Source organism: Nelumbo nucifera, chromosome 4 (assembly GCF_055504915.1).
Source record: "Nelumbo nucifera cultivar China Antique chromosome 4, China Antique-T2T, whole genome shotgun sequence".
In the NCBI taxonomy this organism is placed as follows: domain Eukaryota; kingdom Viridiplantae; phylum Streptophyta; class Magnoliopsida; order Proteales; family Nelumbonaceae; genus Nelumbo; species Nelumbo nucifera.
This window is the reverse complement of record NC_142652.1, coordinates 59,603,938-59,618,850: the sequence shown is the minus strand read 5'-3', so window position 1 is coordinate 59,618,850 and position 14,913 is coordinate 59,603,938. Positions and strand designations below refer to the sequence as shown.

General features: G+C 36.8%; 1 protein-coding gene across 2 annotated transcripts in view; it reads right to left on the bottom strand.

Annotated features, from left to right (window-relative positions):
• CSTF77 (Tetratricopeptide repeat (TPR)-like superfamily protein) overlaps positions 1 to 14,913 on the bottom strand; it is an 86,282-nt gene that overhangs the window by 17,511 nt on the left and 53,858 nt on the right. For both annotated transcript variants that reach the window (XM_010281161.3, XM_010281162.3), the window contains exons 16-17: positions 10,119 to 10,178; positions 7,580 to 7,732 (exon numbers count right to left, since the gene is read on the bottom strand). In XM_010281161.3, the coding sequence (XP_010279463.1) occupies positions 7,580 to 7,732; positions 10,119 to 10,178 (213 nt within the window). The remainder of the gene's footprint in view (positions 1 to 7,579; positions 7,733 to 10,118; positions 10,179 to 14,913) is intronic.

Here is a 14,913-nt window from a genome sequence, read left to right as displayed (position 1 = left end):
ATGAGTGCAACGGTTTTGGTCATGTTACATCCCACTGCAAGAAAAATTTTTGTACCTATTGCAAGTAACAAGGTCATATTATTGCCAAATGTCCAACTAGACCCCCCTAAGAAAGGCCAACATAAGCCTTCTCAGATCTCGGCTGAACCATCCGATGGTCCTTACTATACTTCAGCTCCCATGACTGATTCTCGGGGTTCACCTATTGAAGAAAAGATTTGCCAACTCATGTCTTCAACTATTTCCTCTACTTTTTCTGTTATTGGTATGGAACATGAGTCTACTTACTTATGCTCATCTCCTTCTCATATATGGATTATTGATTCTTGAGCCTCAAATCACATGATTAGGCTTTCTTTGGTCAGTCTTTTAAACCTTACCCCTCAGACATTTTTTCGTCAGCCTCTCCTCCTTCCTAAGACTTCTTGTGTGCCTAAGTTAACTGCTAATTTAATCTATGTTGGACAACTTGATGATGGTAACAATGTTCTTTTTTTCTTGTGACTGTTGCTTCATCTAGGACCAGTGCACTGCGAGCTGAGGGGGAAGGAACGCAGAATTGGAAGGTTATTTGCTCTAGAACTTGAGGATAAAAGTTCTTCTTTGGCTTCTCATTTTTCTCTGCTACTTCTAATAATGTGTCACACTAGGCATAGACGTTTGGGTCACATTCAAGGTTCAAAGTATCAATATACCCCTATGTATCGGCAAAGGCATATCGGTAATTGGAAGCACATGCTTTTATATTTTTTTTAGTTTCTTTTTCAAAATTTGGTTTTTGGGGAGGTATTAAGCATATTTTTTATAAAAAAAGAGAGGGGTCCCAAAACACCTGTAAACAGGTGTATCGGAACCCCAAAGATACAATACGATATGCCCAATACAGGGCGTATCATAACGAAATTTTGAACCTTGGTCACATTCAATGCTAAAAACATGGATTATATGTTTTCTTCAGGTTGGATGCCTATATCTAATTCTTCATTCAAGAATGTTGATAAATCCTTTTCAACTTGTCATAGTAAAAGTCATGTCTTGCCTTTTCCATCTTCTTTTGAGCATGCTTCTACTCCTTTTCATTGTCTCTTGTTATTTCACACTTGGATTATAGATACTTTGTGTTATTTTTTGATGATTGTACACGATATACGTGGGTTAATTTTCTCTGTAAGAAATCTGAAATCTTTCCCACATTTAAGAATTTTTATGCCATGGTTATGACACAAATTAAATCTACAATAAGCATCTTGCAGTTTGATTAAAGCATGGAGTTCTTTGGTGGTGAGGATGGTAAGTTCCAAAATTATTTGAAACACAGTACTCAATTACAAAGATCTTGTCCAGGTACCCATAAACAAAATGGGCCATCCGACAGCACGAATCATCATATTGTTAGTATGGTGAAATCCCTTTTATATGATTCACATGTCCCCATTACCTTCTAGTTGGAGGCAACCAACATTGGTGTGTACCACACTACCATATCAATGTTCTTTCTTTTATTCTTGGAAACTCATCTCTTTATCAGTCCTTTCATCACCCACCAAATTTTCCATACTCCATGTTTTTTTATGTGCTTGTTTTGTTCACCTTCCTCCTAATGAACGAATTAAGCTAACTCCTCAATTGGCTATGTGTGCTTTCATGGGATATAGTCTAGAACACAAGGGAATCCTCTATTATGATCCCAAAGTCCATCGGTTTCGCATATCTTGTAATGTTATTTTTCTTGAAAATATTTCCTTTTTTGAGTGCATTGCTAGATTGCCTGCACCACCCTTTTCTATTATACACCATTTTGATTATGCAAGTGATCCTCCTCCACTTAGTCCTCAATAGCTACAGGTTTATTCAAGGAAGCATCCAATTCATTCAATGCCTATGCCTCCTTCCACACCATTGGCTGGTCTTTCTACTTCACCTTTTGCTATTGTATGTTCTTCTTCTCATCCAGTTACCTTACCTATATCTCATCACATATATCCCATCCTCTTGACCACTGTGGTTTTCTCTCTAGCCATAGCTCTTTTTTGTTGTTCTATCCTCTATAGACATTCTTGGGTCTTACCCACCAAGTTCTAGCTGTTAACATTGCAATGATGCCATGGATTCTGAAATTCAGGCCCAGTTAGAGAATGACACTTGGGATCTTGTCTCCCCCCCCCCCTCTCTAGATGCTTATATTATTTGGTAGTCATTGAGTCTATTTTGTAAATCTTAAATCAAATGGCACTCCGGATAGATATAAAGCTCATTTGGTTGCTCAAGGTTACAAGCAGGAATATGGCATTGACTACGATGAGACCTTAGCACCTATCGCTAAGATGACGATTGTCTGTCTTCTTTTGGCTATCACTGCAATTAAACAATGGACAGTTCATCAAATGGGTGTTAAAAATGCCCTCCTCCATGGGCACTTACAAGAAACAATATACATGAGACATCCTGCTAGGAAATGTGATAATCCTTCTTTCGTTTATAAACAAAAGAAATCCCTCTATGGTCTTAAACAAGCTCCACGAGCTTGGTTTGAGCGCTTCCATACAATTGTGTTGAGTGGTTCAAAGTACTCTCTCTTCACTCTCAAAATGGGCACAAGGATTGACCCTCTTTGGTCTACATTGATGATATTCTCATCACAGGGGATGATGTGGATGGTAATGATAACTTGAAGCTCCTTCTCAACACCTCTTTTAAAATGAATGATCTTAGGCCAATCACTTATTTCTGGGGTCTTGAAATTCAGTGGTGTCCTCAAGGATACTTTATCAATCAGTACAAGTATGCCTCAGATTTGGTATAGATAGCGCTTTGACTCCAAACAAGATGAGGGTTAGCTGCTTCCAGATTGTACGTTGTATAGGAAGCTTGTGGGTAGTCTTATCTACTTGACTATGACTTGACCGGGCATCTCTAATGCAGTTTAGATTGTTAGCCAGTTCGTTTGCTCCTCGGCAGCCCCATCTCTGATGTTCTTCTGATCATCCATTATGTCAGAGGAATAATGTACCATGAACTATTTTTTTCATCCTCTTCCACTACGTTTCTTAGAGCCTATGCTGATGTTGAATGGGTGGGTTATCCTAACACTCACCGTTCTACTACCGTCTACTACCAGTTGGCATATATTTCAAGGAGATTCCTTAGTCTCTTGTAAATGCATGAAGCAACAAACTATCTCCAAGTCATCTACTGAAGCAGAATATAGAGCAATGTCATTTGTAGGTAGACTTAATCATGGCCCAAGCTCGGGTTTCACTTTTGCCAAAATTCTAATGGGCTCAACCCGAAGCCCAAGCTGGGGGCAATAAAGTTGAGCTCAAAGCCCAGCCTGAAGATAGGTCTATCTATATGTAGTGAGAAAATTTGGCTCAAAGCTCTGCTTCATGATATGAATATTGATTACTCATCTTCCATTCCACTCTTTGCTGATAGCATGAGTGCCATTAGCATCCAACCCTGTCTTCCATGAGCGTACAAAACACATTGAGTGGGACTGCCATTTCATTAGAGATCTCCTTCTTGGTGTCATTTTCCCTCCCACATGTCTTTTCTAGCTTGCAACTTGCTGATTTTTGTTCCTTGGCATCAATTTGAGGAGTGTAGAGAAGAGGGATGGTTTTTTCATTTTATTCCTTGTATGTACATCATTAGGCGTGTACACTAAAGTACTGACTTGTACATTCCTATATTTTACTTCTTTTGTAAGGACAATCTTTTTGATTTACCATTTAATATAAATATAACATTTCTAGATTGGATCGAGTAAGACAGACCAACCAAATAGTCTCTCTTCTCGTGTTTTATCTCTTTCTCTCTTTCTCTTGCATGAACTAACAATGAGAAGGCAATAGGATGGGATTGTGAGAAACTAAATGTTTACTGTTTTTTCTATGTTGCCATGCATCTAAAAGGGTGGTGTTGGGCTTTATTGAAATTGTATGAAGGATGTAATCATCATTCAGGAGATGATGCAGGAGGGGGTAGGGTATAACTAATTAAAGATCTAGTGGTGGGCTTTATGGGGTAGAGGGGATTTGGGTGGTCAAGGGTAAAGAATAAGGGCAGAAAAGTGAGAGAGATTGCTATCGACCAAAGAACGAGAATTAGGGTAAACAACAATGAGATATGATTCAAATTTTCTACCAATAACCAGAATTCACTGAACCAAAGATTATTTCACATCAACTCTCCTTAAAATCCAATTATAATAACCATTTACAAAACCAATTTATTAACTTGGATGTCCCATTACAGACTCAAATTTGGACCAAGAAACTAACCCAGAATCAACCTCTAACGCATAAAACAACTATAATAACACTATCCTAACCCCACTAAAACTGACATAATTTACAACACCTGATATTTACTAACAATAGTAAACCGCAAGATTACTAAAAATAGTAATTATGAGAATTACTATAAATAGTAAGCCCAAAATTTACCATAAATAGTAATTCCGAAATACCAATAAAATTCACAAAAAAACAGAATTTTTTTATTAATACACCTACAACTAAAAAAATTAAATAGTTAATTAAAAATACAAATATCCTATTACTCAAAATTTCTGAAATTCGTGTAGGAATTGCAAAACTGATCTAATTCTCCGTGGATAATCCCCACTGCTTGCTTCTCAAGTTGAATACCTCATTCAAATGGATACAAAGAGGTGATAATATGCTGGCAGATCTGTTGGTGAGAGCAGCAGTGTTAAGAGAACAGCTAGAATGGGGTTGCCCAGGGCCAGGTTATAATCTGTAATCTGCAGCAATTTTTTCCCTTGTTATCCTTAATGTACATTGAAGCTCTATTAGTTTGGGAGCCATGTTGTACCTTTTGGTCTGCCGCTTGTTTTGGTAAGCAGTGTGATGTTTTTCCATTAATGAAATATACCATTTACTTATCAAAAAAAACAAATTATTTCCTTATCTGCATCAGGAGGATGCAACATTAACAATGAATCTCCTTGGACTTATTAATGAGGACTATGGAACTTATTGATCATCATCAAATTTTGAGGGTTCATGTGTCAGGTTACAATAACATGGAGCAAATTTTAATTGCAAAAGAAACTGCAAATAACCTAAATTTATTAGGGAGAATAGGTGGGCAAAAAACTTGATAGAATGAATCAAGAAGATGAATTGCAGCTTTAGGATATTTTAATGGAGCTATATAAGATAAGCAACTCAGCTTATTAAGGTTTTCACATCAGATTCAGCAATCTGCCGCACTCTCTTTGGACAAATAAAACTCAGAAGAACCAAGAAATCATGTCTAGGAGTCAAACTTTTGTATGAACTTCTATGCAGATCCACAGTAGGGAGATTTATGCAGCAATTAAACTTGGAGTTTAAGGAAGTTTGGGCACAAAAAGATGAAAATACATTGTTAAAGAAAACAAAAAAAAAATGGATGTTAGGGTTTTAGGTAGATCTTTGAATTAAAACATTTTAGAACAAATTAATATAGAGAATGATGAGGGGAAAATGAAATTCAGAGGAATCTAAACTAATCTTGAAGAAAAGGCAAATTTTCCAAAGAAACAAGGATCAGAGAAAATTCAAACAATGGAAATTGAAAGAGAGAAGGAAGAAACTTGTACTGTGTAGAGGGTCATGAGTAAGGATTAACAGCCTTTTTGAGAGCAGGAAGAGATGCTAACCAAAAGATCTTGATTGAAGCTGTAACAAAGAACCAGATGGAAGAAACTAGCAAAGCTGTAACAAAGAACTAGCACTTCTTCAGGGGTTAAAACTAGCCAAATAAGCAGATTTTAAAAACATGGAGGTTGAAGGGGACTCAAAGCTGGTGATTTCTTGGTCTAGCTGCAGAGGTAATACTCCCTGGATCTACAGACTTCCCTTGTGAGAGATTGAAAGTTTAGCAAGGGAGCTCAATGCCACTTTCATTTGGATTTGGACTGCAAATGGGATGGCTGACTCACTAGCACAACAAGGAGATTGCAAACAAAATCTTTTCTGGGCAGTATGGTAAATCATTATGTAGCTCTGACAGTGTTTTTCTGCTGGTTGTAATCTGTCTTCATCTTCTCTCAAATTAATAAAATCAATCCTTCTTTGATGATCCAAAAACAAGAACTAGATGAAAGAAAGAGGAGAGAAAAGAAATAAGAAAAAGAGACAATGCAGTTTGCACCATTATATTACAAGAAGACACTTTCAATTCATTATCTGTTAGAAACATGGCTTACAAAACATATATACACATAAGCGACAGCACTCCAATTACTATCCACCCAAATTAAAGAATTTCCATAGAGAGATTATCCCAAATAAAACATCACAATTTTTTATCTACTTGTCATATAACCATGGAAATTTAAACACAACTAAAATAAGATACAAATAACAGAACTACTACAACACACACCATTGATATTCAGTAAAATTACCATGATATGCATGTAACAGAAAATACCAAAAATCAGAAAAGTTTCAAAATTAGGGTCCGTTTGGTTCACCATCGGAATCAGAATCAGAATGTTCTACTCCTATAGTCTGTTTGGTTCAGACAGGAATCAAAATGGGAATTGGAATCAACTGGAATGGGATTTCATTCCCAAAGGAGGGGGAGGGAATGGCCATTCCCATAAATGCGGGAATGCCATTCCCATAAATGCGGGAATGCCATTCCAGCAGGAATGGGAATGGGATTCTGATTCCGCCCAACCAAACAGTTGGAAGCAGAATAGGCCATTCCAATTCTGATCCTAGACCCCTACTCCCGTGAACCAAATGAACCCTTAATTTTATGACCAACATGAATTGCAGTAAGGTTATGACCCCAGATGGATCTAAGGGTTTGTTGATAGATGGCTAACAAATCTTTAATTCCCAAAACTAAAAGAGGTACAGGGACCCTCCTATCTTCTGTTCACTTTTGGTCAATTTTCTTAGCTGATTTGCATGTTGGGTGGACATTCTGGTCAGTGGGAGGATTTAATTTTGGGAATTCATGATCCATTTCACTACTGAACTGCTTGCCTAAAAAAATCGGTTCACTCAGCCATGATCACCGGGTCATTGGCAAGGTATTAATTATCTTTTCTTCTACTTTTTGTATTTTCTGCCATTTTATCAAAAATAATTATTACTTATCACACTTATAATCGTTAATATGATAAATATAATCATTCTTTTGTTTTTATATATTCATTATTAAATTATAACGTCACAGGTTAACCCGTTTAACCTGCAAGTGAACCACTGACCCACATAACAGACAGAAAAGCAGTTCCATTTCCAAGTCCCTATCACCTAGTTGTTTTTGCAAAGGCATCATATATAACAATTTATACTTAGTGTCTTGGTCCTTTTTTTGCATTAATAATTGATAAATTCAGTATACATTTTCAAGAGGAAGTGCAATGGTGCCTGTTGTTTGGTGAAGACAGAGTATTAATTGATGAAACAAATGAAGGATTAAATGCAAAATTAGGTACATAACAAAGCACTCCCCCCATTTCCTAGCTTCACATTGGCATCTTGACAACTATGATTATGTTATGTACAACAAGATAAAGGGTTAAGCTGAGTGAAAAATGAAGTACATCTTGTCGTGCCAAATGGTCCAAATCCTTGGATGAGCAAGGCCAGAGATCCATGAAACTGTATCTTGAGACAACATCTTGCAATGAGCCTTCTAGTGTTGATGATCCTTCTTCACCTGACTTAGACAGAGCTTCCTTCCTTCTTTGCTCAACCTATATCAAAGAAAACTTTGTCTTTGTATGGTCTAGAAAGCTAAGAACAATCCCATTATAATTTTAGAAATCAATAATATGCTTGCGAGAATATTCTCCAAGATGAATTTGATTATTGAGAAAAGATACAGAGAAAAAAGGCAAACTACAAAAATGAATTGAAGAACAAAAAATGATCAAGGAGCCAATTATTATTAGAGCAACCCATCCACAACCATGTTATTAGCAAAGGTTCATGATCAGCATCCCCATCAACATATAATTATTTTGATAGATAAAATCTATTAATAAGATGCAGCTTCATCCTAATTAGAGGATCAAATATACACCAGCAATTATTATCCAAATAAAAAGAAAGCAAAAATAGAACTCATTTGGTGCTAAAATTATAGCATGTCAACTAACTCTAAGGTTACTCCCTATATTGGGTACTTTTGCATTCCTAGCCTTCAAAATACTCCGATGGACCTACCAATGGAACCATCTTCCAATGCCCTACAATAATATAATAGAACTACATAAATGATAGATTGGTCCAGATTAATCAGAAACGTTCAGATTCTAAAGTTTGCAATATAGTTAAAGCTTTGTATGTACCATCTTCTCTTCTTATCAATTACAACCATTCATCTGGTTTAAGGTAGAATGGATTTGATGAGGGTTTGTTCCGATCTAGGGTATTATAGACTCGATTGATTGAGGCTGGAATACTTCCCTAACTCATGGAAAGCTGAAAATCAATTAAGGCATCATTTTTCAAAAATGAGACTTGAAACCAGTTTCTGTGTTCCATTTCGTGAAGATATATAAGAAACATATATATATATATATATATATATATATATATATATATATATATATATATCAGTTTTTTGGAATTTCTTATTGGGGTTTGAGGATTATTCTGAGCAGTCAACATATTATCAGTTTTTTTTTGGAAAATCAGGCATCAAAGTTTTGTCTTCAACATTGATATAGCTCACTGAATTGAATCTAGACTTGATATTTTATCTCATTTGATCTTTATATATTATATACTAATTGGGGATGGTTTTTTTTATAAATACTAATTGTGGATGGTTACTCCATAGACCCAGATTTATTTTATGCCTCAGCTATCTGAGCTCTACATACGTAACTACCCAGTTTTCTGCACAAATAAAAGCCTTATGCTCAAAATTCAGGGAGAAGGGTATATGGTTTGGGTATTTAAAAAAGTTTTTGTGGACACATGGAATTTATCATAGTTGACCTCATATGATGATGATGATGGGATTTATCATAATTTTCTTGACTAAGCACACACCTACAAAATGGAGTAGCTGAAGAAAACAGTGTAATATTAGCAGGGTCATTAGAATTCTTTTACAATAACAGAAGGAACAACGGAAGTGGGTGGGTCCCATAACTCATCCACAGATTGTGGGCCCCACTCACTATAACCCATTGAGAGCCCAAGTCGGGGTTTTAGCAGACATAGTGCATACTTATACACCCTGAATAGGGAAACCCTAATTCTACTCAAGTTCTTTTTTGTATTTTCTGATCAAAACATACATATAAGTCACAAGTATATAACAGAAGTTGTAACTCGCTTATGAAGAGACACAGACACTTATTGCAATGATTTCATGTACACCTCCCCACTGCGGATGGGTCTGAAATTATTTATGTCATGATCACTTTTGAATCAAAGATTGCGATGTGTATGAAACAGCCTGTGAGTGCTAAAGGTTGGAATCCGGATCCTGAAATCAATGATCCAAAGTATGTCTGTGGAATCATGGAATGTGGGATTTCTTGGAAAAAGGTCCCCTCCATGGGAGACCAAACCTTCTATTTATAGGGGTGAATTCCCCCACGCAGGTTGTGTACCTATTAAGAATATTGCAAATCTGTCTTCAATTAGTTGGGGAGGCAGATCCTAGGTTAAGTTGACAGAGAGGCACATGTAGAGTAAGGGACCATACACTAGCTTGTGCACGCTTTCCCTGACACCGTTCTTCCGGCATCACCACATGCCCAGTGCTACGGTTCACTTTCTTAGGGAAGAAGTCAGACATATACGAGACCCTCTCTCCTCCCTTGTTCATTGTTGTGGCTGACTCTCTTAGCAAGATGCTTAGCCAGGCTGAAACTGTAGGTATGTTTCAAGGCTTTTTGACCAGTCCAAATGACCCTCATATTTTATTATGTTGATGCCCCATATCCCCAATAAGATATTTTGATCATTTGCACTCCAAAAAACAAAATTATTGGAAAGCAGAAAATTTTCCAAGAACAACTTATATAAAAAATAATGATCATTCACAATTATATTTTAGTGAGCATACTCATTTTCAGGTTACAAATGGCATGCATCACAAAAAATGAGAAGAGAAAATACCTTCAACATGCTAGTCAAATCACCATATGTTTGCTCAAATTGGGTAAACCTTTTCCAAACCTACAAACAATAAGTTCACAACACAAGGAACTTCATAAACAACATAAATTAAAAATAGAAAAAAGAAATTAACTAAACAATGGCCACATAGGAAAGAATAAAATAACACTTGATATCATAAAATCTAATTTCACGAGTGCTGCACAATCCAAATTGGAAAAATTTTGTAAGGAACAATTCAGAAATTGTGTTCTAGTCTAGAAACTCAGAATTACAGATACTATTTAGGGAAAAAAGATGTGGAATTCAGCTACCTCCACCCACAATGATCACCCTTCCAGATTACTTTTTCATGCACTACCCTGATGGTTTAGGCAGTAGGTCCCAGTAAATCTCAACTCTATGCAAACACGCCCTAGCCAACAAATCAGCAATCAGATTTTTCTGATCATCGAGTTGTAACTCAATGCTGTATGCATACTCCTTGCCTTCCCTACTACAAGAAGGATCTGAAATTCGATACAAAATCAGGACCCAGGATGTACATCCAAGAACCATAGCTTTTTGTTCAGTTATAGTGATATTTCATCAAAAGACTACAGATGTGACAGTATTTATATTGTAAAGAAGTAATTTGGTCTTTTCCCACTCAATTTAGTTATCTTAGTAAAATGATTCATAGTGGGGTCATATTATAAACTCAAGTTATTCTATACCTACAATTTCTGAATCCTCATATAAGCCCTTCACACCCAAAGACCCAAAGAATCAGGCATGACATTGCAAAAATTACAACTATTAGAGAAATTAGAAGGACCTGTAGAAGCTTCTCTATCCAAGATCCATTGTTGACACAATTGTCCATACAGGTGATGTCACCTACACCATCTTTGTAGGTGTTAAAATTTAGGGATGCAATTGTCTCATTTGATAGGCAATCTGCCATTAGCTCAAAAACAAAAATGCACCCAAATAGGTGATATCATAATGCCCAAGTTTAAAGCTCAATTAGAGACTATCTATTTAATTTTTCTAAATTAGACTTCATGATTCTATTTATACATATAGTTGAACAATTGAACTAACATGAAAAAAATTAATATTTACAGCTGAATGGTGGATAATGTATGGATTTGATGCTCCTACTTGGAGAGGTATAGTTGTACGTGTGTTGATATCAATGGCTACATCATCAAGATGTGATGAAATTGGAGCATGTTCTCTCTTATCCACACAAAGCCGCTTAGCCACTTGGGTCATGAAAAGCTCAAAAAAATTAGTTTTTGTCCACTACAACTTGAGGCTCAAGGCAAAACATCTTAAAGGTGATAACGAAAAGAGAATTATGCTGATCCTTTCAACCTTTACATGTCAAAAGGATGAAGGGAACCTTCTCTATCAATGGATAAAATCTCCTGAGCCTTTGTTAGATGGACCAAGGGGATGGCCAAATGCTCGAATAGCCAATGAGATGCGCATTAATGTAAATGAATTTATAGCTTCTCAAAATCAAAGGCAATGACAAATTGAGAAAGATAAAGATGAAGATTGGTCTGACGAATTTGTAACTCCAAGAAACAGAAGTAGAAGTGATGGGGGTAGTGATGGTGATGGGGGTGATGGGGGTAATATCCAAACTCTATGGATAAGTTCCTAACATGACCTCTTATGGTAATGGATATGGATATGGACATCAATATGCATATGGAGAATACCCACAGATAGGAGTTTCTCAAAGAATTGATCAAGAAAACAGCCAATGCAGTGTAGAGGAGTAGAAGAGGTGGTATAGTAGTATGATGAATTGGCAACAATATTGCAAAGTTGCAAACAAGAAGAACCACAATATTATCACCCACCTAATGGTGATGATGACCACCTTGAGCCACCTAGAAGTTCTTTTTGTGTCATTCTAATGTTAGTTTTTATTTGTATAATACATCATGTAGTTTCACTGTTAACTCATGAAGCTTGTAGGAGGATTTCTTTGGTTATCAGTTTGTTATCAATCCTAGTTTCTTGGCTATGTGTGATGGTTTGGACATGATGTTAAACCATAGTTTTTATTTATATAATAAATTATGCAGTTTAAGTGTTAATTGTTTACTTTCAAAGTCTGTAGGACAACTTCGTTGTTTAGTACTTTGATAATGATCTTAGTTTCTTGGCTTTACGTGATTGTTGGGAATAAGAAAATAGTCTAGAAATGCGTACTAATGCTTCTTTTAATATCACTGCATATTTCCACATATTTCATATATTGCTACAACGTCCCTAATTTTTACAATATTTCCCCCTGACATTCCTGACATATGTCCTATATTTTGGCAACATTTCTATTGACATCAACATTTTAAAACTTGCTACCAAGTTGTACTTTTCAGTTGTATTCGTATCTTTTTCATTGTTTTTATTGTATTGTTTTACCCATTCCTTTTGTTCATTGCCCACATTAGGGCTGTTCATGCAAGTTTTCTTGCATGCAAACAACGTATAGAAGGCTCTTTAGGATAGTAATCGATTAATACAAGACAATGAAAAATCCTTACTGTTAAGTCCTTAAATTTGCTGGACTGGGACCAGGTTATTAAGATACTTCCAGTCACAACTTAAATATATATATAACAATAATAAAGAAAAGAAAAGGGCTGTCTTATAAGCTCAATCAGTCCTATTGGTGGGCTGAAACATTTTAATAAAGAAAGGGGCCTGCAGTTTAACAGGCCCCAAGTTATTTGGGCTTATTTATAATGCAATAATCATTTAATGGGCCCACAGTAGAGCCCATTTAGTGGAACAGCAGGCCCTAGAAGAATAAATCCATTTTAATTAATTTCTTATGAGGTGTCCAACTTATTTATGAGGGGATGCCACTTGTCCTATTCTAACATGAGGACTATTTTCCCTCCTTTAACGACTTGAAGTGGGGGGACACATGTCACCCTAAGAAGAAGGATTTGTTTTCCCTCTAACCACTTGAAGTGGGGGGGACACATGTCACCCTAGGAAGAAGGATTTGTTTTCCCTCCTCTAACCACTTGAAGTGGGGGACACATGTCACCCTAGGAAGAAGGATTTGTTTTCCCTCCTCTAACCACATTTTAAGTGGGGGGGACACATGTCACCCTAGGAAGGAGTTATTTCTCCTCCCCTAACCACTTGAAGTGGGGGGACACTTGTCAGCTTAGGAAGGAAAAGTTTTCTTTTCCCTCCTTAATCCATTTTAAGTGGGGTGACACTTGGCACTCTAAGAAAATGGGAGTGAGGAGTTACTTAACCACCTCCCTCCTCTATATAAACCCCTCTCCTACAAGGAGAAGAGGCTAATGCCTTTTTGTTGGCTAATGCCTTTTTTGTTGGCTATTACTAATTGATTTGTAGGATTTCTAGCATTAAGAAACAAGTGGGAAGAGAAAAGAGAAGAAGATTGGTGTGGAGAGCATAAAAGAAAAAGGAAGAAGTGTTAGACAGTGTATGCCCTTAGCTCCAATCAGCATGATGTACATTGTGACATTTATTATAAATGAATAAAGTACATATTTGATTCATGTTACTATGGTGTGTTTCTGTGTAATACCCTTAAACTTGACACATATGAGACTCGTGTTATTTTAGAATCTTCACAGTCGTTGGATAGATTTGGGGAGATTTATCCTGCCAGGGCTAACACTGATGTACCGCCAAGTTGGTTGGAGTGGCTTGTCTCAGCTACTAGGGTGAGATCTGAGGTACATGCAGTGTAGGTTTTCTTGAAACCATGAACCAGACCAAAATTCCAATATTGCCCTGGACCTTGGAGATAGATGGGCAAAACTGGAATGTTACACCTGACCCCTAGACTCAATTATGATATTGCACTAGGTGCCGGATTGGGCTGTCTTTGATATGCCAATCAAGGAGAACCTTAGAGGGAATCAAAACCTGGGTATGTTGGGATAGTCCGAAAATTCATCTGAGTGGGTGATCATAGTGACAAGATCAGCCCCTTTGTCGGACAAAGTGAATGATCAGGGATGCACTCTCTCTGATGGAAACCTAAACTGCCGGCAGTTGATTTCAACCGTTGAAATTTGTTTTTGCAAAATATATTTATATGGAGATATACATATATATATTACAGTTTCAAAATGTTTGCAAAAGGTTTTAATTCCCGGGATCCATGTGAGTAGAGAGTGCAGCACTGCACCTTCCACCCGAGGGAGAGGTCCTCTCTTGTCGGGAAGTGTTTGATCATTATGGGCTGAGAGGTTAAGTGTAAGACCATTGAGGGTTATACCTGATGGACTAATCTTGCATCTACCCATAGTCTTTAGGCCTTCATAAGATGGCGGCACCCAAGAACCATTTAGTGTAAATGTTGCACCCATTAAGAGCCCATAGTGATCGACTCAGGGAATGTGATTCCCATATGGGAGAGAGAAATTTTTGAAATTTCACCCTTCCTACTTGTAGGGCTCTCATCCCTTCAAGATCATCAGAACCTCTACTTGATTTTAATCGTTTTAATTCTTGATGGGTTCTATGTGATGATCTACGCCTGGAGATCATCAGAACCTGTACTTGATTTTAATCGTTTTAATCTTCGATGGGTTCTATGTGATGATCTATGCCTGGAGATCATCAGAACCTGTACTTGATTTTAAGCATTTTAACTCTTGATAGGTTCTATATGATGATCTACACTTAGAGATCTTCAGAACCTGTACTTGATTTTAATCGTTTTAATCTTTGATGGGTTCTATGTGATGATCTACGCCCGGAGATCATCAGAATCTGTACTTGATTTTAAGCATTT